The sequence below is a fragment of the Bombina bombina genome, chromosome 1 (genome assembly GCF_027579735.1).
Source record: "Bombina bombina isolate aBomBom1 chromosome 1, aBomBom1.pri, whole genome shotgun sequence".
In the NCBI taxonomy this organism is placed as follows: domain Eukaryota; kingdom Metazoa; phylum Chordata; class Amphibia; order Anura; family Bombinatoridae; genus Bombina; species Bombina bombina.
The window spans coordinates 1,545,342,198-1,545,357,009 of NC_069499.1; the positions used below are offsets into that span (position 1 = coordinate 1,545,342,198).

Here is a 14,812-nt window from a genome sequence, read left to right on the forward strand (position 1 = left end):
TGAACCCAACCCCTTTCATTATCACCACCACAACACCTTACCCCTTTCTCATTTCTACAAAGTCTTATCTTCCTGTCATTCTCACCACAACACCATCCTAACCATCATCATAACAACATACAATCTCACCCACAACTTCTTACCTTGTCCCATCACAACCCCCACTAAATCTCAACCCCCCATTCACATCACACCTACTCACCTATTCTTGTTGTCACATCACACAGCCTGAGCCCCCTCATTCTCACCATCACACTGACTCCTCATCTTCATCATTATACTGCCTTAACACCACTCTCCTCATTCATGTACCTCTCCTCGCCATCAGTTTATTATCAGATATGTTTTTCTACGTTTCATATCCCAGAACCATTATACCCAACCTGACATGAATGATAATTCTTTGTGCTATTTGCTCTCCTACTTTCTCGTTCTGTCCTTCACTTGCTACAATTTGTTTTTTTATCCCTTTGTGATGAGGTTACCTGCAGGTAATAAACACATAGCCAGCCCGATGATGCTCCAATCAACTCCATGTCTCTCCCACCAACTGCTTCTTCTGTATTCTTGCTGCACTATTCGGGAAAGTTCCTGCATCCAACAATATCTATCAACTTCCTTTTCTTCAGCTGATGATTCCAGAATGTTTTCCTGCTCAACATTTGTATTAGGGGAGCTAACAACAACCCGGTGCCTCAGTGACATTTCTTCTGAAGGTACAGAGTCTGTTTCCCTTTTCTGGAGTTCCAGTTGATCATTGCTAGTCTCTTCTGTTACTTTGTCCCATCCTGCTTGGGGCATAAACACTTCATCTGCATCCGCTTCCATCTTTTTTGAGTTAGGGCATAGAGGACAAAGACCCAGATTGTCACAGAAAGAATAATAACTGATTACAGAGAAAAAACAACTTTTATAACGAGTTTAGAGATACAGGGATGTTATAATAATTTAACTGAGACTAAATTATAACTAAGATGTCAAAAGTGATAATTTTCAAGACTGAAGAGAGACAAGAGGTCATGCACGTGCAGAAAAATCAGATCTGTCGACAGGTTATTACTTGGTATGCCACTAAGAGGTCAAGTAATCTGCACTGTGACCAAGAATGAACATAAAAAAGGAATGAAGTAAATAAAAGTTAAATAGAAGAGCTGTGATCAGATATTGTCATCAAGAAGTAAAAAAACATAATTTATGCTTACCTGATAAATTCCTTTCTTCTGTTGTGTGATCAGTCCACGGGTCATCATTACTTCTGGGATATAACTCCTCCCCAACAGGAAATGCAAGAGGATTCACCCAGCAGAGCTGCATATAGCTCCTCCCCTCTACGTCACTCCCAGTCATTCGACCAAGAATCAACGAGAAAGGAGAAACCAAGGGTGAAGTGGTGACTGGAGTATAATTTAAAAGATATTTACCTGCCTTAAAAAAACAGGGCGGGCCGTGGACTGATCACACAACAGAAGAAAGGAATTTATCAGGTAAGCATAAATTATGTTTTCTTCTGTTATGTGTGATCAGTCCACGGGTCATCATTACTTCTGGGATACCAATACCAAAGCAAAAGTACACGGATGACGGGAGGGATAGGTAGGCTCATTATACAGAAGGAACCACTGCCTGAAGAACCTTTCTCCCAAAAATAGCCTCCGAAGAAGCAAAAGTGTCAAATTTGTAAAATTTGGAAAAAGTATGAAGCGAAGACCAAGTTGCAGCCTTGCAAATCTGTTCAACAGAGGCCTCATTCTTAAAGGCCCAAGTGGAAGCCACAGCTCTAGTAGAATGGGCTTTAATTCTTTCAGGAGGCTGCTGTCCAGCAGTCTCATAGGCTAAACGAATTATGCTACGAAGCCAGAAGGAGAGAGAGGTAGCCGAAGCCTTATGACCTCTCCTCTGACCAGAGTACACGACAAACAGGGAAGACGTTTGTCGAAAATCCTTAGTTGCCTGCAAGTAGAACTTGAGGGCACGAACTACATCCAGATTGTGTAGAAGACGTTCCTTCTTTGAAGAAGGATTTGGGCATAAAGAAGGAACAACAATCTCTTGATTGATGTTCCTGTTAGTGACTACCTTAGGTAAGAACCCAGGTTTAGTACGCAGAACTACCTTATCTGAATGAAAAATCAAATAAGGAGAATCACAATGTAAAGCTGATAACTCAGAGACTCTCCGAGCCGAAGAAATAGCCATTAAAAATAACACTTTCCAAGATAACAACTTTATATCAATGGAATGAAGGGGTTCAAACGGAACTCCTTGTAGAACTTTAAGAACAAGGTTTAAACTCCATGGCGGAGCAACAGTTTTAAACACAGGCTTGATTCTAGCTAAAGCCTGACAAAAGGCCTGGACGTCTGGATTTTCTGACAGACGCCTGTGCAACAAGATGGACAGAGCTGAGATCTGTCCCTTTAATGAACTAGCCGATAAACCCTTTTCTAAACCTTCTTGTAGAAAGGACAATATCCTAGGAATCCTAACCTTACTCCAGGAGTAACCTTTGGATTCGCACCAGTATAGGTATTTACGCCATATCTTATGGTAAATTCTTCTGGTAACAGGCTTCCTAGCCTGTATCAGGGTATCAATAACCGACTCAGAAAAACCACGTTTTGATAAAATCAAGCGTTCAATTTCCAAGCAGTCAGCTTCAGAGAAGTTAGATTTTGATGTTTGAATGGACCCTGTATCAGAAGGTCCTGTCTTAGAGGTAGAGACCAAGGCGGACAGGATGACATGTCCACTAGATCTGCATACCAAGTCCTGCGTGGCCATGCAGGCGCTATTAGAATCACTGATGCTCTCTCCTGTTTGATTTTGGCAATCAATCGAGGAAGCAGTGGGAAGGGTGGAAACACATAAGCCATCCCGAAGTTCCAAGGTGCTGTCAAAGCATCTATCAGAACCGCTCCCGGATCCCTGGATCTGGACCCGTAGCGAGGAAGTTTGGCGTTCTGGCGAGACGCCATGAGATCTATCTCTGGTTTGCCCCAACGTCGAAGTATTTGGGCAAAGACCTCCGGATGAAGTTCCCACTCCCCCGGATGAAAAGTCTGGCGACTCAAGAAATCCGCCTCCCAGTTCTCCACTCCCGGGATGTGGATTGCTGACAGGTGGCAAGAGTGAGACTCTGCCCAGCGAATTATCTTTGATACTTCCATCATTGCTAGGGAGCTTCTTGTCCCTCCTTGATGGTTGATGTAAGCTACAGTCGTGATGTTGTCCGACTGAAACCTGATGAACCCCCGAGTTTTTAACTGGGGCCAAGCCAGAAGGGCATTGAGAACTGCTCTCAATTCCAGAATGTTTATTGGCAGGAGACTTTCCTCCTGATTCCATTGTCCCTGAGCCTTCAGAGAATTCCAGACAGCGCCCCAGCCTAGTAGGCTGGCGTCTGTTGTTACAATTGTCCAGTCCGGCCTGCTGAATGGCATCCCCCTGGACAGATGTGGCCGAGAAAGCCACCATAGAAGAGAGTTTCTGGTCTCTTGATCCAGATTCAGAGTAGGGGACAAGTCTGAGTAATCCCCATTCCACTGACTCAGCATGCACAATTGCAGCGGTCTGAGATGTAGACGTGCAAAGGGCACTATGTCCATTGCTGCTACCATTAAGCCGATCACCTCCATGCATTGAGCTACTGACGGGAGTTGAATGGAATGAAGGACACGGCATGCATTTAGAAGCTTTGTTAATCTGTCTTCTGTCAGATAAATTTTCATTTCTACAGAATCTATAAGAGTCCCCAAGAATGGAACTCTTGTGAGAGGAAAGAGAGAACTCTTCTTTTCGTTCACTTTCCATCCATGCGACCTTAGAAATGCCAGAACTAACTCTGTATGAGACTTGGCAGTTTGAAAGCTTGAAGCTTGTATCAGAATGTCGTCTAGGTACGGAGCTACCGAAATTCCTCGCGGTCTTAGTACCGCCAGAAGGGCACCCAGAACCTTTGTGAAGATTCTTGGAGCCGTAGCCAATCCGAATGGAAGAGCTACAAACTGGTAATGCCTGTCTAAGAAGGCAAACCTTAGATACCGGTAATGATCCTTGTGAATCGGTATGTGAAGGTAAGCATCCTTTAAATCCACTGTGGTCATGTACTGACCCTTTTGGATCATGGGTAAGATTGTCCGAATAGTTTCCATTTTGAACGATGGAACTCTTAGGAATTTGTTTAGGATCTTTAAATCCAAGATTGGCCTGAAAGTTCCCTCTTTTTTGGGAACCACAAACAGGTTTGAGTAAAACCCTTGTCCTTGTTCCGACCGCGGAACCGGATGGATCACTCCCATTAATAACAGATCTTGTACACAGCGTAGAAACGCTTCTTTCTTTATTTGGTTTGTTGACAACCTTGACAGATGAAATCTCCCTCTTGGGGGAGAGAATTTGAAGTCTAAAAGGTATCCCTGAGATATGATCTCTAGCGCCCAGGGATCCTGAACATCTCTTGCCCAAGCCTGGGCGAAGAGAGAGAGTCTGCCCCCCACTAGATCCGGTCCTGGATCGGGGGCCCTCGATTCATGCTGTCTTAGGGGCAGCAGCAGGTTTCCTGGCCTGCTTGCCCTTGTTCCAGGACTGGTTAGGTTTCCAGCCTTGTCTGTAACGAGCAACAGCTCCTTCCTGTTTTGGTGCAGTGGAAGTTGGTGCTGCTCCTGCTTTGAAATTCCGAAAGGGACGAAAATTAGACTGTCTAGCCTTAGCTTTGGCTTTGTCTTGAGGCAGGGCGTGGCCCTTACCTCCTGTAATGTCAGCGATAATTTCTTTCAAACCGGGCCCAAATAAAGTTTGCCCCTTGAAAGGTATATTAAGTAATTTGGACTTAGAAGTTACATCAGCTGACCAGGATTTTAGCCACAGCGCCCTACGTGCCTGAATGGCGAATCCTGAGTTCTTAGCCGTAAGTTTGGTTAAATGTACTACGGCCTCCGAAATGAATGAATTAGCTAGTTTAAGGACTCTAAGCCTGTCCGTAATGTCGTCCAGCGTAGCTGAACTAAGGTTCTCTTCCAGAGACTCAATCCAAAATGCTGCCGCAGCCGTAATCGGCGCGATGCATGCAAGGGGTTGCAATATAAAACCTTGTTGAACAAACATTTTCTTAAGGTAACCCTCTAATTTTTTATCCATCGGATCTGAAAAAGCACAGCTATCCTCCACCGGGATAGTGGTACGCTTAGCTAAAGTAGAAACTGCTCCCTCCACCTTAGGGACCGTTTGCCATAAGTCCCGTGTGGTGGCGTCTATTGGAAACATCTTTCTAAATATTGGAGGGGGTGAGAACGGCACACCGGGTCTATCCCACTCCTTAGTAACAATTTCAGTTAGTCTCTTAGGTATAGGAAAAACGTCAGTACTCGCCGGTACCGCAAAGTATTTATCCAACCTACACAATTTCTCTGGTATTGCAACAGTGTTACAATCATTAAGAGCCGCTAAAACCTCCCCTAGTAATACACGGAGGTTCTCCAATTTAAATTTAAAAATATCTGAATCCAATCTGTTTGGATCAGAACCGTCACCCACAGAATGAAGCTCTCCGTCCTCATGCTCTGCAAGCTGTGACGCAGTATCAGACATGGCTCTAGTATTATCAGCGCACTCTGTTCTCACCCCAGAGTGATCACGCTTGCCTCTTAGTTCTGGTAATTTAGCCAAAACTTCAGTCATAACAGTAGCCATATCTTGTAATGTTATCTGTAATGGCCGCCCAGATGTACTAGGCGCCACAATATCACGCACCTCCCGGGCGGGAGATGCAGGTACTGACACGTGAGGCGAGTTAGTCGGCATAACTCTCCCCTCGCTGTTTGGTGAAATTTGTTCAATTTGTACAGATTGGCTTTTATTTAAAGTAGCATCAATACAGTTAGTACATAAATTTCTATTGGGCTCCACCTTGGCATTGGAACAAATGACACAGGTATATTCCTCTGAATCAGACATGTTTAACACACTAGCAAATAAACTTGCAACTTGGTTACAATCTTATTTAACAAAAACGTACTGTGCCTCAAAGAAGCACTAAACGATTAAATGACAGTTGAAATAATGAACTGAAAAAAAGTTATAGCATCAATCCTTGAAAACAACACAACTTTTAGCAAAGGTTTGTTCCCATTAGTAAAGTAACAATAATTAAATTTGAAACGTAAAAATTACAGAGCAACGTTTTTAATCACAGTCAATATATAAGTCTCACAGCTCTGCTGAGAGAATCTACCTCCCTCCAAAGAAGTTTGAAGACCCCTGAGTTCTGTTAGAGATGAACCGGATCATGCAGGAAATACAAGAGTAACTGACTGGAAATTTTTGATGCGTAGCAAAGAGCGCCAAAAACGGCCCCTCCCCCTCACACACAGCAGTGAGAGAGAAACGAAACTGTCACAATTAAAACAAACAACTGCCAAGTGGAAAAATAATGCCCAAACATTTATTCACTCAGTACCTCAGAAAATGCAAACGATTCTAAATTCCAGCAAAAACGTTTAACATAATAAATACCTATTAAAAGGTTAATGTACTTTTTACAGAGTAATTCCAGTGAAGTACCATCCCCAGAATACTGAAGTGTAGAGTATACATACATGTCATTATAACGGTATGGCAGGATTTTCTCATCAATTCCATTCAGAAAATAAAAACTGCTACATACCTCAATGCAGATTCATCTGCCCGCTGTCCCCTGATCTGAAGCTTTTACCTCCCTCAGATGGCCGAGAAACAGCAATATGATCTTAACTACTCCGGTTAAAATCATAGTAAAAACTCTGGTAGATTCTTCTTCAAACTCTGCCAGAGAGGCAATAACACGCTCCGGTGCTATTGTAAAATAACAAACTTTTGATTGAAGTTATAAAAACTAAGTATAATCACCATAGTCCTCTCACACATCCTATCTAGTCGTTGGGTGCAAGAGAATGACTGGGAGTGACGTAGAGGGGAGGAGCTATATGCAGCTCTGCTGGGTGAATCCTCTTGCATTTCCTGTTGGGGAGGAGTTATATCCCAGAAGTAATGATGACCCGTGGACTGATCACACATAACAGAAGAAAAGAGAACATCGTTACAATCAACCGAGAGCACTAGATTATGGAGTAAAAACTGTCAATAGTCCCAGCAATTTGAGCCACAGACATAGAAATAAAATCACAGAGGCAGGTAGAATTGTCACTTGTTATAAAGACATTAGAGTCACAAATAATGCTCCCATTAAAGAGTCAGGCATGACTGTCACTAACAAGCACTAAAGTGTCACAAAGAGAGAGCAAGTTCTATAAGATCACAGCTACGGCTGTCACCAAGACTATGTGTCACAGTCCTAAAGATAATGCAGACAACAAGTCCCCCTAGAATAAGCTCACCTGCAGAGATGCACAATCTCTCACTGCTCCTCAAGTCTGAATTCTAACAGGCATCCTTGAATACCAGTCGCTCCCTAACTTTCTGCCAACCTCTCACCAGACAAGTAAAGTGAGAGAGCAGGGAGGGACCGTTTAATAAGGGAATCAGTCAAGTGGCATGCAGAGACAGGGAGGGATGCATACACTGAGTGTCTTTGTAATTATTAATCAGTATGTCCTAGAATTACCTTTACAGAAATCACAGATAAAGATGATTTATAGAATAGGCACCCATTTTTTTTTTCTTTATAAAGAGGAACAGTCACTAATGGTGGGAGCCTTTACTGGCTGTATAAACCTGTCCCAGTTAATGGCAGTCTGCTGTTAAGCAACTTAATACTGATGTAACGCATTTCACACACCTCACTCAACCCCCTCCCCCCAAAAAAATATATAAATATTGATTCAAATTAATTGGCAAAGTGAATACTTAAGGGGACACTGTACAATATATTTTTCTTTGCATAAATGTTTTGTAGATGATCCATTTATATAGTCCATCTGGGAGAATAGAATTATCAAAGGATTCCCATAGTTATTGAGAATGAAAACACAATCCTGTCTAAGGACTGGAGACATTCTCATTAACAAATAAGAACATGGCCGGTAATTGTATATGCTGCTTGATATATACCTGTGAGTTCAGATCTAACTCAAGTATGCAATAGGAACTGCTAATTATCAATTGCTTGATTGAATACTATAAATTGTATTGATTCTGTGTTTTACATTACTGATTTTATTAAATTGCTCATGTTTTATTATATTTAATTACTGTGTCTGTGGTAACTGCATACTGTATGTGCTCATGACAATTTCTAATATAAAAGAATTTCGGAATTAGAATATTAAAACTGAATGAACAGTTACTCCTTACAATATTGATTTTACCTAGAGTCCATATTCCAGTAGTGGTATTGTTTAAAGCTAAAATTGTTTATTGTTAAATTACATATTAAGCTGGGCACTAGCCATGATATTGAACCTTAATGGTTAATTATTAACTATTGATAAAATAGACACTAGACATGTCTTGAGACTACATACCGCGGCGCAAATCCTAACCACACTGATACCACAGCATTAGCCCCTAACCTCCCAGTACCCTCATAGTACTTTAAGTCTAACATGAACCTTAAAAATTCCTCCCATTCCTAGAATCTTCTAGAATTCAGTGGTCCTAAATAACCCACCCATGAGCAATTCTCCAGCACCTAAGGGACCCGCCTCTATACAGAGAAGCCCCCCCTCAAAAATAAAAACCTAAAAGAGGTAATTGTTATTAAATCTTCATTGGCTCAAAACACGCCACCCTCATCTCTTAGAACAGGTATGGTTTGAATCCAGTCATAACCATCAAGCATATGTGCATATGCCGCTCATGCAGTAATAACTTTTACAAGAAGCATTTTTGCTAATGGAAGTATTTTGCAAAAAAACTTTTATTTAAAACTGAAAAGTAACATTTCAGTTTTGACCTTACTATCCCTTTAAGTTTCCTGTTGTTTTTTTGATTAAGAAATCACAAGAGAGGAGGTTCTAAATTCTAACACATAGCCAGACATCCTAACTCTCCCTGAAGTTCAGGGAGTCTCCCTGATTGTAATAGTGGCTCCCTGATGCCAGCAAATAGAGTGCAGTCTCCCTGAAACTCCAAGTACCCTGATCCAATGTGGTCCAAATCAGGAAAGGTGTTTCTTTAAGGAATGCCTTTAGTTGTTGGGACGTTGTAGAACCCTCAAAGCAGGCATCAGTAACCAAAAAGCCCCCACTGATTCTAATAAAATAAAACACAAATACTACCTTATTTACTGCACGTAATTAAACTTCATATTCTAAAATATTTAAAGGGACATTGAACCCAATTTTTTTCTTTCATGATTCAGATAGAGCATGCAATTTTAAGCCACTTTCTAATTTATTCCTATTATCAATTTTTCTTCGTTCTCTTGCTATCTTTATTTTAAAAAGACGACATCTAAGCTTTTTTTTTTATTCAGAACACTGGACAGCACTTTTTTATTGGTGGATGAGTTTATCTACCAATCAGCAAGAACAACCCAGGTTGATCACCAAAAATGGGCCGGCATCTAAACTTACTTTCTTGCATTTCAAATAAAGATACCAAGAGAATGAAGAAAATTTGATAACAGAAGTAAATTAGAAAGTTGCTTAAAATGTCATGCTCTATCTGAATCACAAAAGAAAAATTTTGGGTACAGTGTCCCTTTAAGCATTCAACAACAAGCGTACAATCACTGAAAAATAGGTTTGTTGTATGTAGTTGTGCAATGAAGCTACTTTTTTTTAAATGTGACTTTAGTGGGAAGCTACTTTAATGATAAGTCTGTATCTTACTTAGGGTTTCAAGGTGTCCAATATATAACTGGGAGGGGGTGGAGGCGCAGTAGCGGGAGAAGCCACCTCCCTGAAATTAGTTTTTGCAGGTTGGGATGTCTGCATAGCCCTCTTCCCTCAGTTAAGACTAGTTATTTAGTCAATCAGAATTTCTTTAAAAATTATATAGAAAGAAGGGAAACCAGGCCACATCCAAACTACAATAAGAAAGAGGAGAGTGAGAGACCCTTGTTGCTGTGACCGAAAGACACAGAAGATTTTAAGATATTACTGGAATCAGGAGTATACAGTACTTTAAAACTGTAGTTTTATTTTGTATAGGTTTATTTTTATGGGAGTCTTGTTTTCTGATGAGTCTCTTAAATGATTACTTTCTGTTATAATTTTTAAGCCAAACAACTAACATATTAAAGTTAATAAACATTAATTAAAACCTACTGACCTATATTTTCTCCAAAACGAAGTTTCATAACGTTCTAAAAGTTATATCTTTTATTCGCTGATGATGTCACGTTATCCTGCCCACTATTTTCAGCACTGTGTGTTCAAAATACTTAAACCAATAACTTTGTGTTTAAAGCGCCATTTTGAAACCTAGGTATTGTAAACGGATTGGTACAGAGCAAAGGATACCCACGGAGTGGGTTTGGAAAACAATTAAATTTGCAGACAAGATTTCTGATATACGGTAGAGATATGTTAATGAAATGCTATTGATAAAAAGCGTATTTGGGGTAGTTAGTTAGTAACAGGCATAGAAAATATTTACTTACAGTGGCCCTTTAAAGGACCAGTAAAAACTTTCAGATTATAATGTTTAATTATATGTAGTAAAACAAAACAAATTTTTTTGTTATATACTTTATTTTTTTTTGCTCCCTTTTCCTGTAATTTAATTCTAAACTTTTGGAGCATTCCAATATGAAAGTGCAGACTCCAGACTTAACACTGCTATATTCTACAAAGCCATTGGTTGCACAGTCCATTGGACCCATTTATAACTGCCCCTCATTGGCCTCAGAAGAAGAGGGAACTTAAAGGGAAATTCCAGCCAAAACTGAAATGTACTTGAATGTATTTGACTTTAAAAAAAAATTCAATAAACTTGGATTAACAAAAATATTTATTGTAAAAACTATCACAGTTTTAAGTGAGAGATTTTACTGTGCATGTACACGTGAAATATCTAAATATACTTTATACACCAAATATTTTAAACAGTGTGTCTACTGAGAGAGTTAGCTGTATCTTGTATTGGTGATGACTTAAAGGGACACTAAATCCAATTTTTTTCTTTCAAGATTCAGATGGGGCAGCAATTTTAAGCAACTTTCTAATTTACTCCTATTATCAATTTTTCTTCGTTCTCTTGTTATCTTTATTTAAAAAACAGGAATGTGAAGCGTAGGAACCGGACCATTTTTGGTTCAGAGCTTGAGTTACACTTGCTTATTGGTTGGCTGAATGTAGTCACCAATAAGCAACCGCTATCCAGGGTTCTGAACCTAAAATGGTCCGGCTGCTAAGCTTTATATTCCTGATTTTTAAATAAAGATAGCAAGAGAACAAATACGAATTGATAATAGGAGTAAATTAGAAAGTTGCTTAACCCCTTAGTGACCAGAGCACTTTTCCATTTTCTGTCCGTTTGGGACCAAGGCTATTTTTACATTTCTGCGGTGTTTGTGTTTAGCTGAAATTTTCCTCTTACTCATTTACTGTACCCACACATATTATATACCGTTTTTCTCGCCATTAAATGGACTTTCTAAAAATACCATTATTTTCATCATATCTTATCATTTACTATAAAAAAAATTATAAAATATGAGGAAAAATGGAAAAAAACACACTTTTTCTAACTTTGAACCCCAAAATCTGTTACACATCTACAACCACCAAAAAACACCCATGCTAAATTGTTTCTAAATTTTGTCCTGAGTTTAGAAATACCCAATGTTTACATCTTCTTTGCTTTTTTTGTAACTTATAGGGCCATAAATACAAGTAGCACTTTGCTATTTCCAAACCATTATTTTTCAAAATTAGCGCTAGTTACATTAGAACACTAATATCTTTCAGGAATCCCTGAATATCCATTGACATGTATATATTTTTTTTTAGAAGACATCCCAAATTATTGATCTAGGCCCATTTTGGTATATTTCATGCCACCATTTCACCGCCAAATGCGATCAAATACAAAAAATTGTTCACTTTTTCACAAATTTTTTCACAAACTTTCAGTTTCTCACTGAAATTATTTACTAACAGCTTGTGCAATTATGGCATAAATGGTTGTAAATTCTTCTCTGGGATCCCCTTTGTTCAGAAATAGCAGACATATATGGCTTTGGCATTGCTTTTTGGTAATTAGAAGGCCGCTAAATGCCACTGCGCACCACACGTGTATTATGCCCAGCAGTGAAGGGGTTAATTAGGGAGCATGTAAGGAGCTTTTTGGGGTAATTTTAGCTTTAGTGTAGTGTAGTAGACAACCCCAAGTATTGATCTAGGCCCATTTTGGTATATTTCATGCCACCATTTCACCGCCAAATGCGATCAAATTAAAAAAAACGTAAAATTTTTCACAATTTTAGGTTTCTCACTGAAATAATTTACAAACAGCTTGTGCAATTATGGCACAAATGGTTGTAAATGCTTCTCTGGGATCCCCTTTGTTCAGAAATAGCAGACATATATGACTTTGGAGTTGCTTTTTGGTAATTAGAATGCTGCTAAATGGCGCTGCGCATCACACGTGTATTATGGCTAGCAGTGAAGGGGTTAATTAGGTAGCTTGTAGGGAGCTTGCAGGGTTAATTTTAGCTTTAGTGTAAAGATCAGCCTCCCACCTGAAACATCAGACCCCCTGATCCCTCCCAAACATCTCTCTTCCCTCCCCTACCCCACAAATGTCCCCGCCATCTTAAGTACTGGCAGAAACTCTGCCAGTACTAAAATAAAAGGTATATTTGGGCTTTTTTGTGCATTTTTTGTTAGCATATTTACATATGCTTCTGTGTAGGGATCCCCCTTAGCCCCCAACCTCACTGATCCCCCACTAAACAGCTCTCTAACCCTCCCCCTCTGACTTAATGTGCGCCATCTTGGGTACTGGCAGCTGTCTGCCAGTACCCAGTTTAGTGAAAAAAAATGCTTTTTTTTTAATAAAATATGTCCCTTTTCTGTAGTGTAGCTTTCCCCCCCCCCAAGACCAACCCCCCACCCCTTCCAGATCCCTTAGATGTTTTTTAAAAAAAGTTTATTTTTTTTTTTTTTTACTTTTCCTTTTCTACTTTTCTGTAGTGTAGCGGTTCCCACCCGCTCCCGCCCCGTGCACGCGCCCGCCCGCCACCCCCCCGTGCACGCGCGCGCGCCCGTGCGCGCCCCCGACGATCACGATCCCGATCCCGCCCCCCGTGACGTCACGCGCAACACCGATGGCCGCCCACCCGCCTCCCAATTCGGCTCCCACCCACCAACGATACCGGCCATCGATGTCCGGTGCAGAGAGGGCCACAGAGTGGCTCTCTCTGCATCGGATGGCCATGTATGGTTATTGCAGGATGCCTCCATATCGAGGCATCACTGCAATAACCGGAAAGCAGCTGGAAGCGAGCAGGATCGCTTCCAGCTGCTTTCCACACCGAGGACGTGCAGGGTACGTCCTCAGGCGTTAACTGCCTTTTTTTTGAGGACGTACCCTGCACGTCCTCGGTCATTAAGGGGTTAAAAGTGCATGCTCTATCTGAATTATTAAAGACAAAATGTGAATGTAAATTTAGATGATAAAGTGCCTGTTTTTTAAAAATCCAATAATAAAAAAAAAGGGGTACTTTAATTCATCAAAATTTACATTTCACTCGTGTTGTGAAAATACCTTTTAATCTCGACAGCCGCTGCATTGCTTCCCCCGCCCGTCGCAATGCCTCTTCCCGGGTCTAAAATAAGGAATCCGGCTTCCTCCAATCACGGCGTTGAATCAGACACTGATTCCCCCGGGGGAAGCCATGATTGGAGAATGGCTGATCCGTCATTTCTGACGTATGAAGAGGCTTGCGACGACAAGGGGATTCGCTGGAGTCGCTGTCAAGATAAAAAGGTAAGTATTTTCAAAACACGAGTGAAATGTAAATTTTGATGAATTAAAGTGCTCATCTAAATTTACATTCACTTTAATATATGCTTCACATGCACGGTTAAATCTCACACTAAAAACAGAGAGAGCTTTTACTAAAAGCAGTTTTGCAAATGCAAGTATATTGCAAAAATGTTTCTATTCAAAAGTGAAATGCATTGATGTGTATTTAAATTTTAGCTTGAATGTCACTATAACTTACAACATGGCAGCACCAACTGCTTCATAGACACTGAATCTTTATTTTTTTCAATATTACATTAACAAATATAATAAAAAAAAATCTGCATATTATTCTCAGGTTAATCATTGCTTTGAATACATCATTATTTCTATATATTTAATGTCCCTTTAAGTGTGTGTGTGTGTGTGTGTGGGGGGGGGGGGGTCCTCTTGACTGGGGTTTTTTAACCAATATGAGAGGATTAAGTACATAGTGAGTTTTGCAGTTACTATTGATTCAAGAGGTATACAGCTCATAAAAATACAAAAGGCTCAAATAATTCCATTACTGTGCATAGTAAGTAACATATTTATTCACTGTACATGTCACATATACATAAAAACACAGAGCACATACAGAAAGCAGGCACATAGAATAAATACATATATGTACTGGTTGTGTACACACATCACAAATAATGTACAATACAGGCGTCACGTGCGCAGAACATAAAAAACGTCAAATGCATTTTATATAATCATCTGCTTATCTGCATACTCGGTGAGTTTTTTATTCCTTTTCTAACGTATTCCTATTGATCTGAGCAGCTGCAATTGAAAGTTAAAAAACACCTAGGTTCCTTATTCAACGGAAAGTCTGCTTAAAGCACACAGATGTCTATAAGCAAAACGCACACATATTGCAATGGGGTATTAATAGACTGTCAGTGTTACAGTAAGC

At 40.1% G+C, this 14,812-nt stretch overlaps 1 protein-coding gene across 1 annotated transcript in view; it reads right to left on the reverse strand.

The window, feature by feature from the left end:
* FADS6 (fatty acid desaturase 6) overlaps positions 1-14,812 on the reverse strand; it is a 44,077-nt gene that overhangs the window by 17,474 nt on the left and 11,791 nt on the right. Inside the window, exon 2 of the mRNA XM_053708875.1 lies at positions 486-828. Within this exon, the coding sequence (XP_053564850.1) occupies positions 486-828 (343 nt within the window). The remainder of the gene's footprint in view (positions 1-485; positions 829-14,812) is intronic.